Raw genomic sequence first — 15,394 nt, forward strand, 5'->3', positions numbered from 1 at the left:
CTAGTACATACATACATATGTATTGTAGTTACAATGTTTTCAATTTGCGTCGTTAATTTCAGTTTCGGTCGTTTGAATGCCTACGTATGCAGCAATGTACATATGTATATACATACATATTCAGTTACAGAAAACAATTTTTCCGTAAAAAGGGGATTCCCAATTATCGGCATATATGCAAGTGCTGCACATAGAAATATGAATTTCGGCAGAGAATTTCCGTCGCAGTTGCGGTTTCAGTTGGCTATTAATCACGCGAAAAAATGAGTCAAAAGGAATGTACGCTTACAGATTCCCTTTTTTACTATGCGCAAACGATGCTGCATATAATTTATATATGTACATACATACTTACATATGTATGTATTTTCTATATATTTTATATCAAAGCACACAAGCATGTTTATACGTACAAATTGAACTATTTCATGATGAATTCCTTAAAATCTTTGGAAATATATAATAAAGTCATACATGCATTATTACCTATGTATGTATGTAAATCTTTAATTAATGTACATAGGCTTGATAAGATACATATGTATATATGTATGTACATACATATTTATTTACAGGTCAGGTCTTTAAAAGTTTTGATAACATGTTAAAAGACCAAACGGTCGCACATATTCACGTACATATGTAATTATGTGTGTATGTAAACAAAAAGAAACATACGCATAATGTTTGTAAATTTGTCTACCCACAACTTTGTATGTAAATGTGTACAATTATTGCTTCATGCGAAATCTTCGTTTCACGGGCAACCAATGGCTGAAGCTTAAGTTTTTTCAAAGAGTCAATGTGTCGAAACTCAAAGAGTCACGCCCGGAACACATTGAGCGGGGCAGACTGCAAGCTACATCTGTCAAATATTAAAATATACACGTTCATATGGACACAGCTATGTAGTTGTGCAGCTGTCTAAATAACTGTGTCCTTAAGAATGTGTGTATTTCAATATCAGATTCAGATGGCGCTTACAGTCTGTCGCGTTCTATGTGTTCAGCACATCAATCTGTCGAAGCACTGACGCGACGAGACGCGAAAGAAACTAACAAACGATCGCTGATTGTTACCGCTTCCCTTGCCTTGTAACAGCTTTGCCTTCCAACGTGCGTAAATATGTATGCATATGTATGAGCTTGCATACATATCGACGCAGATTTTTGCGAGTCACGGAAAAATATTTTAGACAAATATTATAAATCGACAACTCCGTTGTTGCCACTTTTCTGACTTCTTTCTGTGAAGAAGCATCAGAAATTCATCAATTTATGATTTTTAGCTTTTGCCATCGTCGCGAGAAGACGCTTGTAGGCAAAGGCATGCTCGGGGAGATGTTATGGCGTCTGTTTATATGAATGAAGCGAGGTCGCTTGTGGCATATGCCCCTGCGTTTATGAATGAAATCGTTTTTGTTGTAAAATTTACTACATTTGGGCTTCGCCAATTCGGCTGCGATATTGACTTGTGACGTTGCTGATGCTATATTAGACGATTGTTGTTTTTGTAGAACAATATTTGTACTTTTTGCGGGTGACATATCTACATACATGTGAACGCATATAAGTATGTATGTTGTGTATGCATTATTTGTGAGGGAATGCCATACGCACATTTTTACATGTGTACGCATATAAGTATGTTGGTGTGTATATACATTATTTGTTCGGCAATGTCGTACACATATGCATATGTAAGTATGTACATATCGAGCAGTGCGCGCACACTTTTTACTGATAAATGATAATATTAGGATTTGAATTTGAATTCTACCTACATAAGTATGTATGTATGTAACTATGTGCTAATATCTAGATGCATATGAAAATTTAAATGATGAATTGTGATTTACATATAATATTGTTGTAATATATAATATTAAGTGTTTTAGGGTATCTCATATACATATGTACATATGTACATATATACAACCATATTCATACATATTTATATGAAATTACATATATAATATTATCAAACATTATAAATATTTAATAAATAACTCTTATTCGCACATTAACTACAAATATAGTTTTGAAAATAGCATAATTTTATTAGAAGGTTATCAGTTTTGCATGCATTCAGAAAAATATGCAAAATTATAATCATATCAATTAATATGATGGCATGTAAACGTATAAAAATATAAGCAAAAGGCCAACATACGTCTGTAATAGCAATGTATATTTCTGAGCATAATTTTCATTAAATGCTCAGATCTGTTCACGTGCCACTGTTAACATTTCTTCTTCTGAGCTAGCTGTGGTGAAACACGCTCATCGCATTTTGTTAGCTTTTGACAGTTCACACGCTTGTCCGTTGTTGGACCTTCTCTGTAAATTTACGTTCTCTGCTGCTACCTCGCTACAGTCACAACAAGTCAAAGTAAGAAGTCCGCTGTTGATTAAAATGGAAGCTCTTCTGTCGGTTTGGATTAAAAATGAGAACCAAAGAAAAGTGCCCCTGAGCAAAATGATTATTCAAAATAAGGCCATCAGCATCTTTCATGATCTACAGAATGATACTCTATCAACAAGCAGTGGAAGTTCCGAAAAATTTGAAGCAAGTAACGGTTGGTTCCAACGCTTTAAATCTAGGGCAAATTTGCATAATATCTCTCTAAAAGGAGAATCGGCTAGCGCTGATAAACCAGCTGCGGAAAAATTTAAGCTTGAACTACAAGCTATTGTCAAAGAAGGGGGATATTCTCGCAAGCAGGTCTTGAATGTCGATGAAACTGGCTTGTATTGGAAGCGGTTGCCTAAAAAAAACTACATTTCCAAGGCCGAAAAATCTGCTCCTGGGTATAAAGCCTCTAAAGATCGACTTACCCTTCTTCTAGGTGGAAACGCAGAAGGGGATTTTAAATTCAAGCCATTTCTTATTTACCAGTCTGAGAATCCAAGAGCCCTTAAAAATGTGAATAGAAATGATCTTCCGGTTCACTGGCGTGCTAATAAGAAAGCATGGATGACTGCCACGCTATTTACAGATTGGATTAAAAATTGCGCTGTTCCCGAACTGAAAGATTATTGTTGCTCTCAAAATATTGATTTTAAAATGCTGTTACTGATGGACAATGCTCCAGAACATCCCATATATTCAGATGATATTTCTGAAAATATAAAAATTGTTTTTATGCCTCCTAACACTACCTCTATCATACAGCCGATGGATCAAGGCGTAATATCCAACTTTAAGTCTTACTATCTACGGCGAACATTTTCTCAACTTATAGAAGCAACTGATAAAGCAGATAAATTAACCATACCGCAGTTTTGGAAGGATTACAATATCAAGATGGCTGTCGAAAATATTGGTTTTGCATGGAAAGAAGTTAAAGTGACTTGTATGAATGGAAGTTGGGGAAATATATGGCCAGAGTGCTTGCTTAAAAACAATGTTCCGATTAACGATATACCAACTGTTCGGGAAGAAATTGCTAATCTGGCTAGGGAAAATAATATTGAAGGAATGGGGATTGAGGATATCAACGAACTGTTAAACTTACAGGATGAAGAGCTCACAAACGAAATGTTATTAACTTTTGGTACTGAACATACGTTGGATGATGAAACTGATCCGACCGTTATCCAAACAGAACCAAAAAAGCTAACAACTGCGCAAATTGCAAAAGCGATGGAACTGGTAGAACAGGCAATTGAAATTTGTTGCAACAACGATCCCGATGAAAATCGTAGTGCCAAGGCAAGTCAATCTCTTTCCGACGCCATACAATGCTACAAAAATGTTTACATGGAGAAAAAAGCAATTTTTATACAACAAACTTTGGACGCATTTTTATGCAAAAATGTAACTCAGCCCGAAGAAATTATGGACGACTAAGGTTTTAATTTCATCGCATTTCTTTTTTAAATTGCTGTTTTGCTTTAAAAATGTGAGTTTGTTTTTATAGATATATACATATATATAGATTAAAATAAATGTTTTGTATGCTATGTAAATGCCTTCTTAAAAAGTTGCATTTTTTTTTAACTCAGGAACAAATTAAAAATATTTTGCAGTAAGTATATGGGGAAATGTGTTTCGATTTGCGTCGTTTCGTTTTGCGTCGCGTCTCTACGGTCCCCATTAACGACGCAAACCGGGGCCCCAGTGTATTTTAAACTTATTTGAAAAATATGTTCCGAAGTGTGTTGTTACTCAAAAAAGTAGTTCTAATTTATGGTTTTCGAAAGAATTATGTAAATTAAAAAATATAAAATCTCGTGCTTTTAAACTTTTTAGAAAAACTGGTTTAGTTGCTGGCTATTCAAAATATTCTAAATTGCGTCGACAATTTCCTAAACTTAACAAAATATGTTATAATAATTATATAAATAAAGCAAAAAATAATATTATACGTAATCCAAAATTCGGTTTCGTCAACTCCAAACGCAGGATTTCTAACTTTCCGTCCGCTATGAAATATAAGTCTAATATGTCTAGTGACAATCACACCATTTCTAATATGTTCGCTGAATTCTTTAAGTCTAATTACTCTCCAAAATCTCCAAAAAATGTTCCGCATCAGCACAAGTTATGTCCGATTTCTGTTATTAATGCGCCTACCATTTCCGAAATAGACGTCTTATATCAGTTGAACATGTTAGAACAATCATACAATTATGGCCCAGATATGATTCCCTCATGCTTTCTTAATAAATGTGCCAAATATATATACCAACCCCTAACAAAACTATGAGATGAGTTAATCTCTTATGCAAGGCTTATTTCCACCCATATGGAAAAAGTCATTTATAATTCCTTTACATAAGAGTGGATTTAGGTCATCTATTGAAAACTATAGGGGAATAGCAAAGTTGTCTGCAAAACCTAAACTTTTTGAAGCAATTATAACAGACGACATAACCTTCCGGATCTCTCCACTAATTTCTTGTTCTCAGCACGGTTTTCGTAAAGGGAAATCTACTATAACTAACTTGCTTGAATTTGTATCACATGTATCTGCTGGCTTTAGGGAGAATAAGAATACTGATGTTATATACACAGATTTCAGTAAAGCTTTTGATAAAGTAAACCATTCAATTCGTTTGAATAAACTTGATCTTCTCGGTTTTCAACCAATATTTCTAAAATGGGTTGCTTCTTATCTTAGCAATAGAATTCAACAAGTCTTATTTAACGATACTTTTTCTGACATAATCAATGTTCCTTCAGGCGTTCCACAAGGTAGCCATTTTGGTCCAATTTTGTTCTTGTTATTTATTAATGACATATCATCTGTTGTTAAGTTTTCAAAAGTCTTATTATATGCTGACGATGTAAAACTTTTTAAAACGTATACTTCAAACAACGAAAGATGCCAGTTGCAAACAGACTTAAACAACCTAGTTTCTTGGTGTGATAGAAATGACATACCATTGAACCTTAAAAAATGTAAAACAATGTGCTTTTTACGTAGATCTGTAGAGCCAACTTCATACACAATACAAAACTTTAGGTTGGAGCAAGTATGCAGTTTTGTTGATTTGGGAGTAACTATGGACCCCAAACTCAATTTTAATCTTCACGTATCTTCCACGGTTTTTAAAGCTAAAGGCGCTCTTAGTTTTGTTAAACGTTGGTCTAAAGAATTTAGAGATCCGCTTACCACAAAAATTCTTTTTACATCTCTGGTGAGGCCTATATTAGAATATGCTTCTGTGGTATGGAACCCTAGTTACCAAGTCCATTCGGATAAGTTAGAGTCCGTTCAAAAACAATTCTTACTTTTTACCTTAAATCATTTGAATTGGGATTCCAGTTTAAATCTTCCCCCTTACACTAACCGTTTAAAACTTATAAATCTCCCGACACTCGCTAGTCGTAGGGAGATGCTTGGTATAATATTTCTTGTAAAACTCGTGAATGGGTCAGTCTGTAGCCCATCTATCTTATCTGATATTAATTTTAACGTCCCCGCTCGCTCTACCAGGCAGTTTAGACCCTTACTTTTAAAATTTTCTAGAACAGTATATGTCATGATTTCAATTTTCATTCCAGCACATTTGATTTAACAGACTCACTTTTTACAATTAAAAAAATATTTTAGCTACTCTTAACAAGTAAATTTATAAACTTTAATTTAATTCTTAATTTTGGCTGTTGAAATTTTTGTTTCTGTAGCTGAGCAGCTTAAGATCGCAACGCCTAAAACTCTCTTGCCTTTTATGACTCGGCTAATTCCGCTCGTTCGCGGATTGCGCCCCTCGCGTCGGTTGGGCGGGAGGAGGGTAACCGTTGGGTATTATATATATTATATTTTGTTTGTAACCAGTGGTAAATGATCTGTTAAAAGATCGAATTGCCTACCATTAATGTAGGGTCTAAAATAATTAACTGCCCAAACGATGGCTAAGAGTTCCTTTTCTGTTGTGCTATATCTCTTCTCGTGTTCATTAAGTGTCCTGCTAGCATAGCAAATGGGATGGCCATCTTGCATTAATACGGCACCAATTGCAAAATTGCTAGCATCAGTTGCAACTTTAAATTTATTTTCGAAATTGGGATATTTTATTATTGGATCGTTAACCAAAAGTCTTTTTAGTGTATAAAAAGCGGCTATAAATTGTTGATCTTTAATATTAATACGAACTCCCTTTTTAAGAAATTTTGTCATGCCAATAGCAATTTTAGAGTAATCTTTAATGAATTTCCTATAATATCCTGTTGCTCCTAAGAAAGATTTAATTTGCTTCACTGTTTCAGGAAGCTTTAATTTTTGAATTGCTTCTATTTTATTAGGATTCGGTTTAAATCCTTCTGTAGTTAGAATGTGACCAAGATATTCAGTAGTCTTAGCAAAAAAATTGCATTTATCGATTTGAATTTTTAAACAGTGTTCTCTTAATTTTTTAAAAACTTTTTCTATACTTTCCTTGTGTTCTTGAAGAGAGGAACTAAATATGAGAATGTCATCTAAATAAACAACGCATATTTTATTAATGTATTCTCTTAAGACAGAGTTCATTAATCTTTGGAAAGTGGCTGGGCCGTTCTTTAGAAAAATGGCATTCTTATGAATTCATAATGACCTAACGGTGTAGAAAATGCAGTTTTTTTCCTATCACATTCTTTTATAAGAATTTGATGGAAACCTTTGGCTAGATCAATTGTCGTAAAATATGTTGCTTGACCTAATTTTCCAGATATGCTATCTGTATTTGGAATTGGGAATTTATCAGATATAGTTATTTCATTTAGAGCCCTGTAATCTATTACTATTCTCCATTTCTTTTTACCAGAATTATCCATTTTTTTTGGGACAATCCAAAGTGGTGAATTGTATGGGGAGCAGCTTTCTTTAATTATTCCCTGGTCCAGCATTTCTTCAATTTGTTTGGTTATCTCCTCCTCGTGTATTTGAGGGTATTTATACATTTTTGAATATACAGGTTTTTCAGTTGTTGTAACGATTTCATGAGCATGGGTTAGCTGTTCATTTTCTCTAAATATAAAGTCATTATTTTTCCGTAGTATTTCCTTTAACATTTTCCTTTCTACAGTATTCATATCGGGCCTTTCTAGGATTGAAAAGTCTTTCTCAATGGGTTCAATTGAATGAATTTCTTCCTTAACAAACGGGCATGGATTTAAAAATTTAATTTTATCGCCATTAACATAAATGTGATTTTTTTCAAAATTAATTATTGCGTTTAATGGTCTCAAAATATTCTGCCCTATTAAGCAGTCGAATTTTCTATTAAAAAATTGTGTTAAATGCCAATGTTTTCACTATTGAATTCCGTAGGCAAGGGAGTTTTCACTTCTTCAGTAATGAAAAATTCACCACTCATTGTTTTTAATCTAGTGGGATTTTCTAATTTATTTTTCCTAAATCCTAAATCTACTTTACTATTTAAAACTGAAGTTGTTGAACCGGTGTCGATTAAACACTTCAATCTATTTCTACCTATAGTTAGTTCTACTATTGGTAGCTCCTCCCCCGGGCTGGTGACCGAAAATTTTCGCCCTGATTGTAATCCATATGGTCTACTTCCATGGGCACAGGCCTTTGACTTCTATTGCTATTCCTACTCTGTTGTGAATAGCTATTTCGTGATGCTTGTTGCGGGTTAATATTATTATTACTCATTCTACTATTATTTCCCCAAAAACGTTGTTGCGTTGGAAAAGAAGGCTGAGGATTACTAGCATGTACCCTATTGTTTGAATCGTAATTATTTTGTGAGGGGTAATAACGCTGCCCATAGTTACTATATTTATTTTTATTTTGCTGGATTAATCCAGTATCCTCTAAGCAATAAAAAGCTTCCCTTAGTTTTCTAAAATCCCTACTCAAAATTATGGAGGACAAATGAGGACTAATTCCGTTTAAGAAGGTTTTTAGAAAAAATGCCTCGTTGGCTTCCGGTGAAAAGGCTATGGGTTTTTCACTATCAAATTCATACTTAATATTAGTTTTATCTAAAATATCCCTTAATTTTACAAAATATTCACTTAAATTGTAGTGCTTAACGTTGATGGCCCGGTGGTACAGACTCCTGTAGCTCTCCTTTACCCCGAAGTTCCGGATGAGTTCCTCCTTTACGTCGTCCCACATCGGCGTGCTTCCTAAAGGTCGGACTACCTTCAGGGCGTCTCCATTTATTTTCGTTAGTACGTAGCGTTGAATAACGAATTTCTTTAACGATGGGTTATCGTTAAAGAGGCGGAGTATGGTATCTACTTCTCTTATAAATGAGGATAGGTCGTAACCATCACTTCCGTTGAATGGCCTTATTCTCGAAGCTTCCTTCAGGAGCTCGGAGCTGTTAAAAGTTGCCATGGTGATGTTTTTCTTCTCTGTGTTTTTTTTTTTTTAAACTGTTTTAAGGCCTCGGAAACGCCTTATTTTTATTTTTAAAATTGATTTTGTTTTTTTTTTTTTTTTTTTTTTTTTATGTGTGGATTTTCTTCGGAAAATCCGAGCTACCCGTTTGACCAATCTTAAGATTATGTCAGACGTTTACCGACTGCGCCAATTATGAAAAAAATTGTATACGACCGGCTCTTTAGAGTCAGAAAAATGTGTGTCTTTATTTCAAAAATTTTCTTGCTTTTATAGTTTTACAAAAATGCTTATCTTCTAATTTACAAAAATTCTTATCTGTTGAAAAATTCCACAGTGCTGCTTATCCTTTATTACTATCATGTTATAGTTTTACAAAAATGCTTGTCTTCTAATTTACAAAAATTCTTATCTGTGGGAGAATTCCACAGTGCTGCTTATCCTTTATTTGCATTCAATATTTATTTAGGATCAGTGTTTCTTCTCATATCTTAATTTTACATATCTTCTGGTTTTCTTAAATAAATGTATTTTCTTATCTACCAGACTATCTTCACACCATCTGTGTTTGCTGTTGTTCTTGGGTTAGCATGGGATGTAACTCGTGTGAGGTCTCACATCCCTGCAAGACGGAGGTAACAGATTGCACAAACACATTGAAACATTTTCAGCTGTTCACTAACACTGTTAGATTTTGTGCGATTTTCAATTGCATGGGAGAATACGTAAGTAAGATAGAGATCAACTAACGACATTCTAAACATATTGTAATGTTAACTACCTAGAATAGGAGAGACGAATACTCAATTTTTCAAGAAGAAGAAAACGAAAAGCGCAGTTTCAAGAATGATAAAAACAAAGATTGCGCAATGATGAGTTCAAATTTTGTTCGTTGTTCGTTGTATTGCAGGCATACAAAATCATGAATATCATCAAAAGTTAACATCAATATAAGTGAATATTAATAAAAGATATCAATATAAGTGAATATTTTATAGTGAACATTTACCTACATATTCATTTAACTGAATTTTCATTGTATTATTTAATTTTGTCTCGTTGCTGTGTTTGTTTCAACCATTTATGTAAATAAAAAGATTGAATATTTTGTAACCAAGTATCAATACCCTAAATGTGTATTTATTGTCTTATTTAATTTTCTTTTTTTACTATACATGTGTTCAAAAAAATATATTTATGTTTTTCAGATATAACCCAAAAGCTGGATGCCATTAAGAGCCGTCTCACTGCAATTTAAAAGTCCCTGACAAACAAAGTAAGTAACGCAGTATTACATTACCAATTTAAAACGGAAGTTAATGTTTATATATTAATTTTCTAGATGCCAGAAAAAGCCGAGATGCAGACGCATGCCGCGTCATAGCGGCAAAGACAAACATTTCAATTAGCCGTATCACCGGTGACTTGGAGGATGAGCATTACGTGGAGCTCGAGTCGAAATTGCCTATGTCATCGGAAGAGCACGGGTGCTTCAGGGACAAACATTCACAAATGAAAATGGATATTAGTTTTAAGTTGTAAATATTAGTTCTAAGTTGTATATATTAGTTCTAAGTTGAAGTCTCTAAATTTAGTTTTACAAATATGCTTTTTTAACTAATAACTTTTATACTGAAGTAAACTTAATCTTATGTTTAAGTAAATATGATTTTATTATTAAATAAAGCGAAATAATAAAAAAACTGAGTTTTATTTAAAAGAATTGAATTTGCTAGAAGAAACAAATGGGTAACAGATAATCTTGTTACTGCTTGTTCTTCCTAACATGCTTATATGTTAAAGGTAACAAACTGATAACCAAAATAATAACACTAACAGATATTCGGGTAACAAATACTTTTTGTTATCCATAACACATAGGTAAGCTATGCGCTAACAAAATAATTTGTTACCCGTAACATACTGTGAAGAGATTTGCTAACAAATGTGTGTATTCTGTTAGAACAAGGCAGCATGCGATATTTGCCATTGGTTAGAGCGAGATAACCATTGAACATCAAATAGCTATGTGTTACTTTTTTCCCACTCTCTGAAGAAAAGTAACAAATATTTTAACGAATGCAAAAGTGAACAATAACAATTCGCTTACACGTTTGCTAACAGCTACCCGTCTTGCAGGGATATTTTGTCCGCGAGCAGGGCAATTTTGTCGACCGGTTCGTTGCTGATAGAAATTATTAGTCGTATGTTGGAAGGTAACCGACTCATCCAAATGGACTTTAGTATATTATCGTTGATCTCGCTGCCGGCTAGACTTCGCATTTGGCGCAAGAGCTGTGATGGACGCATATCACCGAGCTCTTGTTCCTGCAGTAGCCTTTTTACACATTTTTGCTCCGAGTCCGCGAATTGTGTTATTATACGATTTTTTAGCGTGGTATACAATTCACTGTTCGGTGGATTAAGAATTATGTCGTTAATTTGGGCTAGCACGTTGCTTTCGATCGCGGCCACGACGGTGTGGTACTTTGTTTTGTTGCTCGTTATGGCTCGTTATGCCCGCCGCAATGAATTGCGACTCGACCTGCGCCATCCACAGTTCTGACTTTGCGTGCCAGAATGGTGGGATCCTGATGGAAACTTTGGCCACTTCCACGTTGCGGGTTTGGATGTCCTCTGCCCATTGGCCCCGATGCTGCAAATTCTGTGTTACCTGGCTTACCGCTTCCTTTTCCGTCATTTTTCTTTTTTGTCGAGGTCACTAATATGTGGGATGTCCACAATAATGTTGGATTTATTTATATACAAAAACTGATACAAAGTTGATAATTTACTTAAATTGAATAGAGATGCGTGCTAGCAGCCGAAGTGATGCGCCAAGAAGAAGGAAAGATGGCGGGTCGTCAAGCTGACAGCTTATCCATGGGTTGCCATGTCTAAAATATTTCCAGAGTTGCATTTGCGGTTGCCGCATTACTTTGGGGTTACCACAGATGTAACATCGACATATGAATTTAAAATCATATTTCCTACCTACCACCGTCATATACATAGTAACCGAACCTGATTACTGCGAACAAAATTTGATTTCTATTTTAAAAAGATATTTAAATCCGTCCGTAATAAATTGCATCAAAACGGAGGAGCACATTATGGGCAAGATTCAAGAAATCTACCCCTTACACTTTGACAAATATAAGATTAGGCTTTCGCAATTCCAAGTGGAAGACATAACAAACGAAGAAGAGCAAGAAAATATTATTATAAATGAACATAAGAGAGCGCATAGAAATTGCAAAGAGAATAAGATGCAAATTTTAGAAAAATTCAATTTTCCAAGTATGGCAAATAAAATAAATAAGATAATAAAAAATGCGTTACTTGTAAGGAGAACAAGTACGATCGCCACCCATCAAAGCCGCAGCTACAAGCCACACCCATACCTAATTTCCCTGAACAAATAATCCACGTAGATATATTATTGATAGGCAAAAAACTAGTTCTGACAGCAATGAACAAATTCTCAAAATATGCTATAGCAAAACCCATTAAATCCAAGGCAACAGAGGATATCAGGCAACCTTTAAGGGGCATTCTTTTCTTCCTTGTACCGGAAACGTTGGTAATAGATAATGAAAGATCCTTTAACTCAGAGTCCATTAACTTTATGATAGAAAACGAATTTGGCACTAAAATATATCGCACCCCCCCTTACACAAGCTGCTCGAACGGTCAGGTTGAGCGCTTCCATTCTACTCTACAAGAGATTATGCGTTGTATGCAAACAGAGAAAACCCACCGATCGTTCCAAGAACTTTTGGAACAATCAACCAAAGAATATAACTACACTATCCATTCAACAACGGGGAAAAAACCAATTGAAATCTTCTTCGGAAGACGGGTCAGTAGCGACCACAGGCTAATAGAAGAGGAAAGAAAGGAAACGATAAAAAGGCTTTAGGATAAGCAATTGGCAGATCTTTCCTACCACAATCAAAACCGAACCCCACCCAAACAATATTTTGAAGGAGATGAAATTTTTTGTTAAGATAGATAAAAGATTAGGAAATAGGTTATCACCTAGATTTAGGAAAAAAATTGTCGCGAAGAATTATAATACCACCGTTAAAACTAAAACAGGCAGGATTGTTCACAAAAACAACATAAAACAATGTTAAGAAGAAAAAATTACTTGCAGGTGGAAAAACCTCAAAATGGAGAACCTACAAATTTACCTCATCCTAATTATATTGGCACCCACTACAAAAACCCAACAAATTGACGTTCAGAACTTGAAAAACAATAATGGAGATCTATCAATTAAGACAGGAGAAGTAAGGACAATCAATCATTATGATAAAGTCCTACATTTTATCAACTTAACCAAATATGAAGAAACACTTTCACTTATTTCGGACAACATTAATACACTAAAGAGAACTACTTTCGAGGACAGACAATTGCTTGACACAACTCACAAAAATTTCATTTTATTGGAAGCGAAGCTAGAAGGTTTACACCCACATTTTAAATCTAAACGAGGTCTCCTTAATATCATAGGGAAAGGACTAAAATACGTAGCAGGTACCATGGACAGCGATGACGCAAAAAAGATTAGTGACGCACTTACACAATTGCATAAAAGCGAAAGAACAGATGCACAAAATATTAACAATGTATTATACTTTAGCAACCTTATTTCCGAACAAATAAGCAACGTAACGAACCATATAAATAGGCAGCAAATTATAATCGGTAACTACATAAACTGTAGAACCCCCCAAGGTGATCTAGTTACCGATGCCCAGAGCATACTTAAATTATGGAGGGAACACTTCTCCAACCTGCTGAATGGCAGTGATAGCACAACACCGGGAGAAGGCGAACCCGATTCCCCAATCGATGACGATGGAACAGACGTTCCATTACCCGGCCACGAAGAAGTTCGAATAGCAATTGCCCGCCTGCAAAACAACGAAGCGGCAGGGGCCGATTGGAATTTAAGTGTGCTATGCCCAATCCATAAAAAAGGAGACCCCACAATCTGCGCCAACTACCGTGGGATAAGCCTCCTCAATATCGCATATAAGGTTCTGTCGAGCGTATTGTGTGAAAGATTAAAGCCCACCGTCAACAAACTGATTGGACCTTATCAGTGTGGCTGCAGACCTGGTAAATCAACAGCCGACCAGATATTCACCATGCGCCAAATCTTGGAAAAGACCCGTGAAAGGGGAATCGACACTCACCACCTATTCGTCGATTTCAAAGCTGCTTTCGACAGCACGAAAAGGAGCTGCCTTTATGCCGCAATGACTGAATTTGGTATCCCCGCAAAATTAATACGGCTGTGTAAACTGACGTTGAGCAACACGAAAAGCTCCGTCAGGATCGGGAAGGACCTCTCCGAGCCGTTCGATACCAAACGAGGTTTCAGACAAGGTGATACCCTATCGTGCGACTTTTTCAACCTGCTTCTGGAGAAAATAGTTCGGGCTGCAGAACTCAACAGAGAAGGTACCATGTTCTATAAGAGTGTACAACTGCTGGCGTATGCCGATGATATTGATATCATCGGCCTCAACACCCGCGCCGTTAGTTCTGCTTTCTCCAGACTGGACAAGGAAGCAAAAGAAATGGGTCTGGCAGTGAACGAGGGCAAGACGAAATATCTCCTGTCATCAAACAAACAGTCGTCGCACTCGCGACTTGGCACTCACGTCACTCTTGACAGTCATAACTTTGAAGTTGTAGATAATTTCGTCTATCTTGGAACCAGCGTAAACACCACCAACAATGTCAGCCTAGAAATCCAACGCAGGATAACTCTTGCCAACAGGTGCTACTTCGGACTAAGTAGGCAATTGAGAAGCAAAGTCCTCTCTCGACAAACAAAAAACAAACTCTATAAGTCACTCATAATTCCCGTCCTGCTATATGGTGCAGAGGCTTGGACGAAGACAACAACTGATGAGTTGACGTTACGAGTTTTCAAGAGAAAGGTTCTGCGAAAGATTTATGGTCCTTTGCGCGTTGGCCACGGCGAATATCGCATTCGATGGAACGATGAGCTGTACGAGATATACGACGACATTGACATAGTCCAGCGAATTAAAAGACAGCGGCTACGCTGGCTAGGTCATGTTGTCCGGATGGACGAAAACACTCCAGCTCTGAAAGTATTCGACGCAGTACCCGCCGCGGGAAGCAGAGGAAGAGGAAGACGTCCACTCCGTAGGAAGGACCAAGTGGAGAAGGACCTGGCCTCGCTTGGAATATCCAATTGGCGCCACGTAGCGAAAAGAAGAAACGACTGGCGCGCTGTTGTTGACTCGGCTATAATCGCATAAGTGGTGTCTACGCCAATTAAGAAGAAGAAGAACTACATAAACGAACTTAAGGAAACCGCACAGAATAAGATTAAGACTTTAGAAGACGACATACAATTTATCATACCACCTATCAGGTTAATAATGATATATCGCTTTTACGCAATCACGTGGACGACATTGGACAGATAATATTTTCAAGCAAGTTAGGGGCCATCCATAAATTACGTCACACTAATTTAAGGACTTTTTAACCCCTCCCCCCGTCTTGTCAAAAGTTGTCACATTTTGAACTAGCCAGAGA

General features: G+C 36.0%; 2 protein-coding genes across 2 annotated transcripts in view; both read left to right on the forward strand.

Annotated features, from left to right (window-relative positions):
• The window catches only part of LOC125779129 (uncharacterized), a 530,169-nt gene that overhangs the window by 370,332 nt on the left and 144,443 nt on the right, over nucleotides 1-15,394 (forward strand). The window lies entirely within an intron of this gene.
• LOC125779246 (tigger transposable element-derived protein 1-like) lies at nucleotides 3,067-3,852 on the forward strand. The gene has a single exon (XM_049459885.1). It carries the CDS (start codon nucleotides 3,067-3,069, stop codon nucleotides 3,850-3,852), a length of 786 nt encoding a protein of 261 aa, XP_049315842.1.

This window comes from Bactrocera dorsalis, chromosome 6 (assembly GCF_023373825.1).
Source record: "Bactrocera dorsalis isolate Fly_Bdor chromosome 6, ASM2337382v1, whole genome shotgun sequence".
Classification (NCBI taxonomy): Eukaryota; Metazoa; Arthropoda; class Insecta; order Diptera; family Tephritidae; genus Bactrocera; species Bactrocera dorsalis.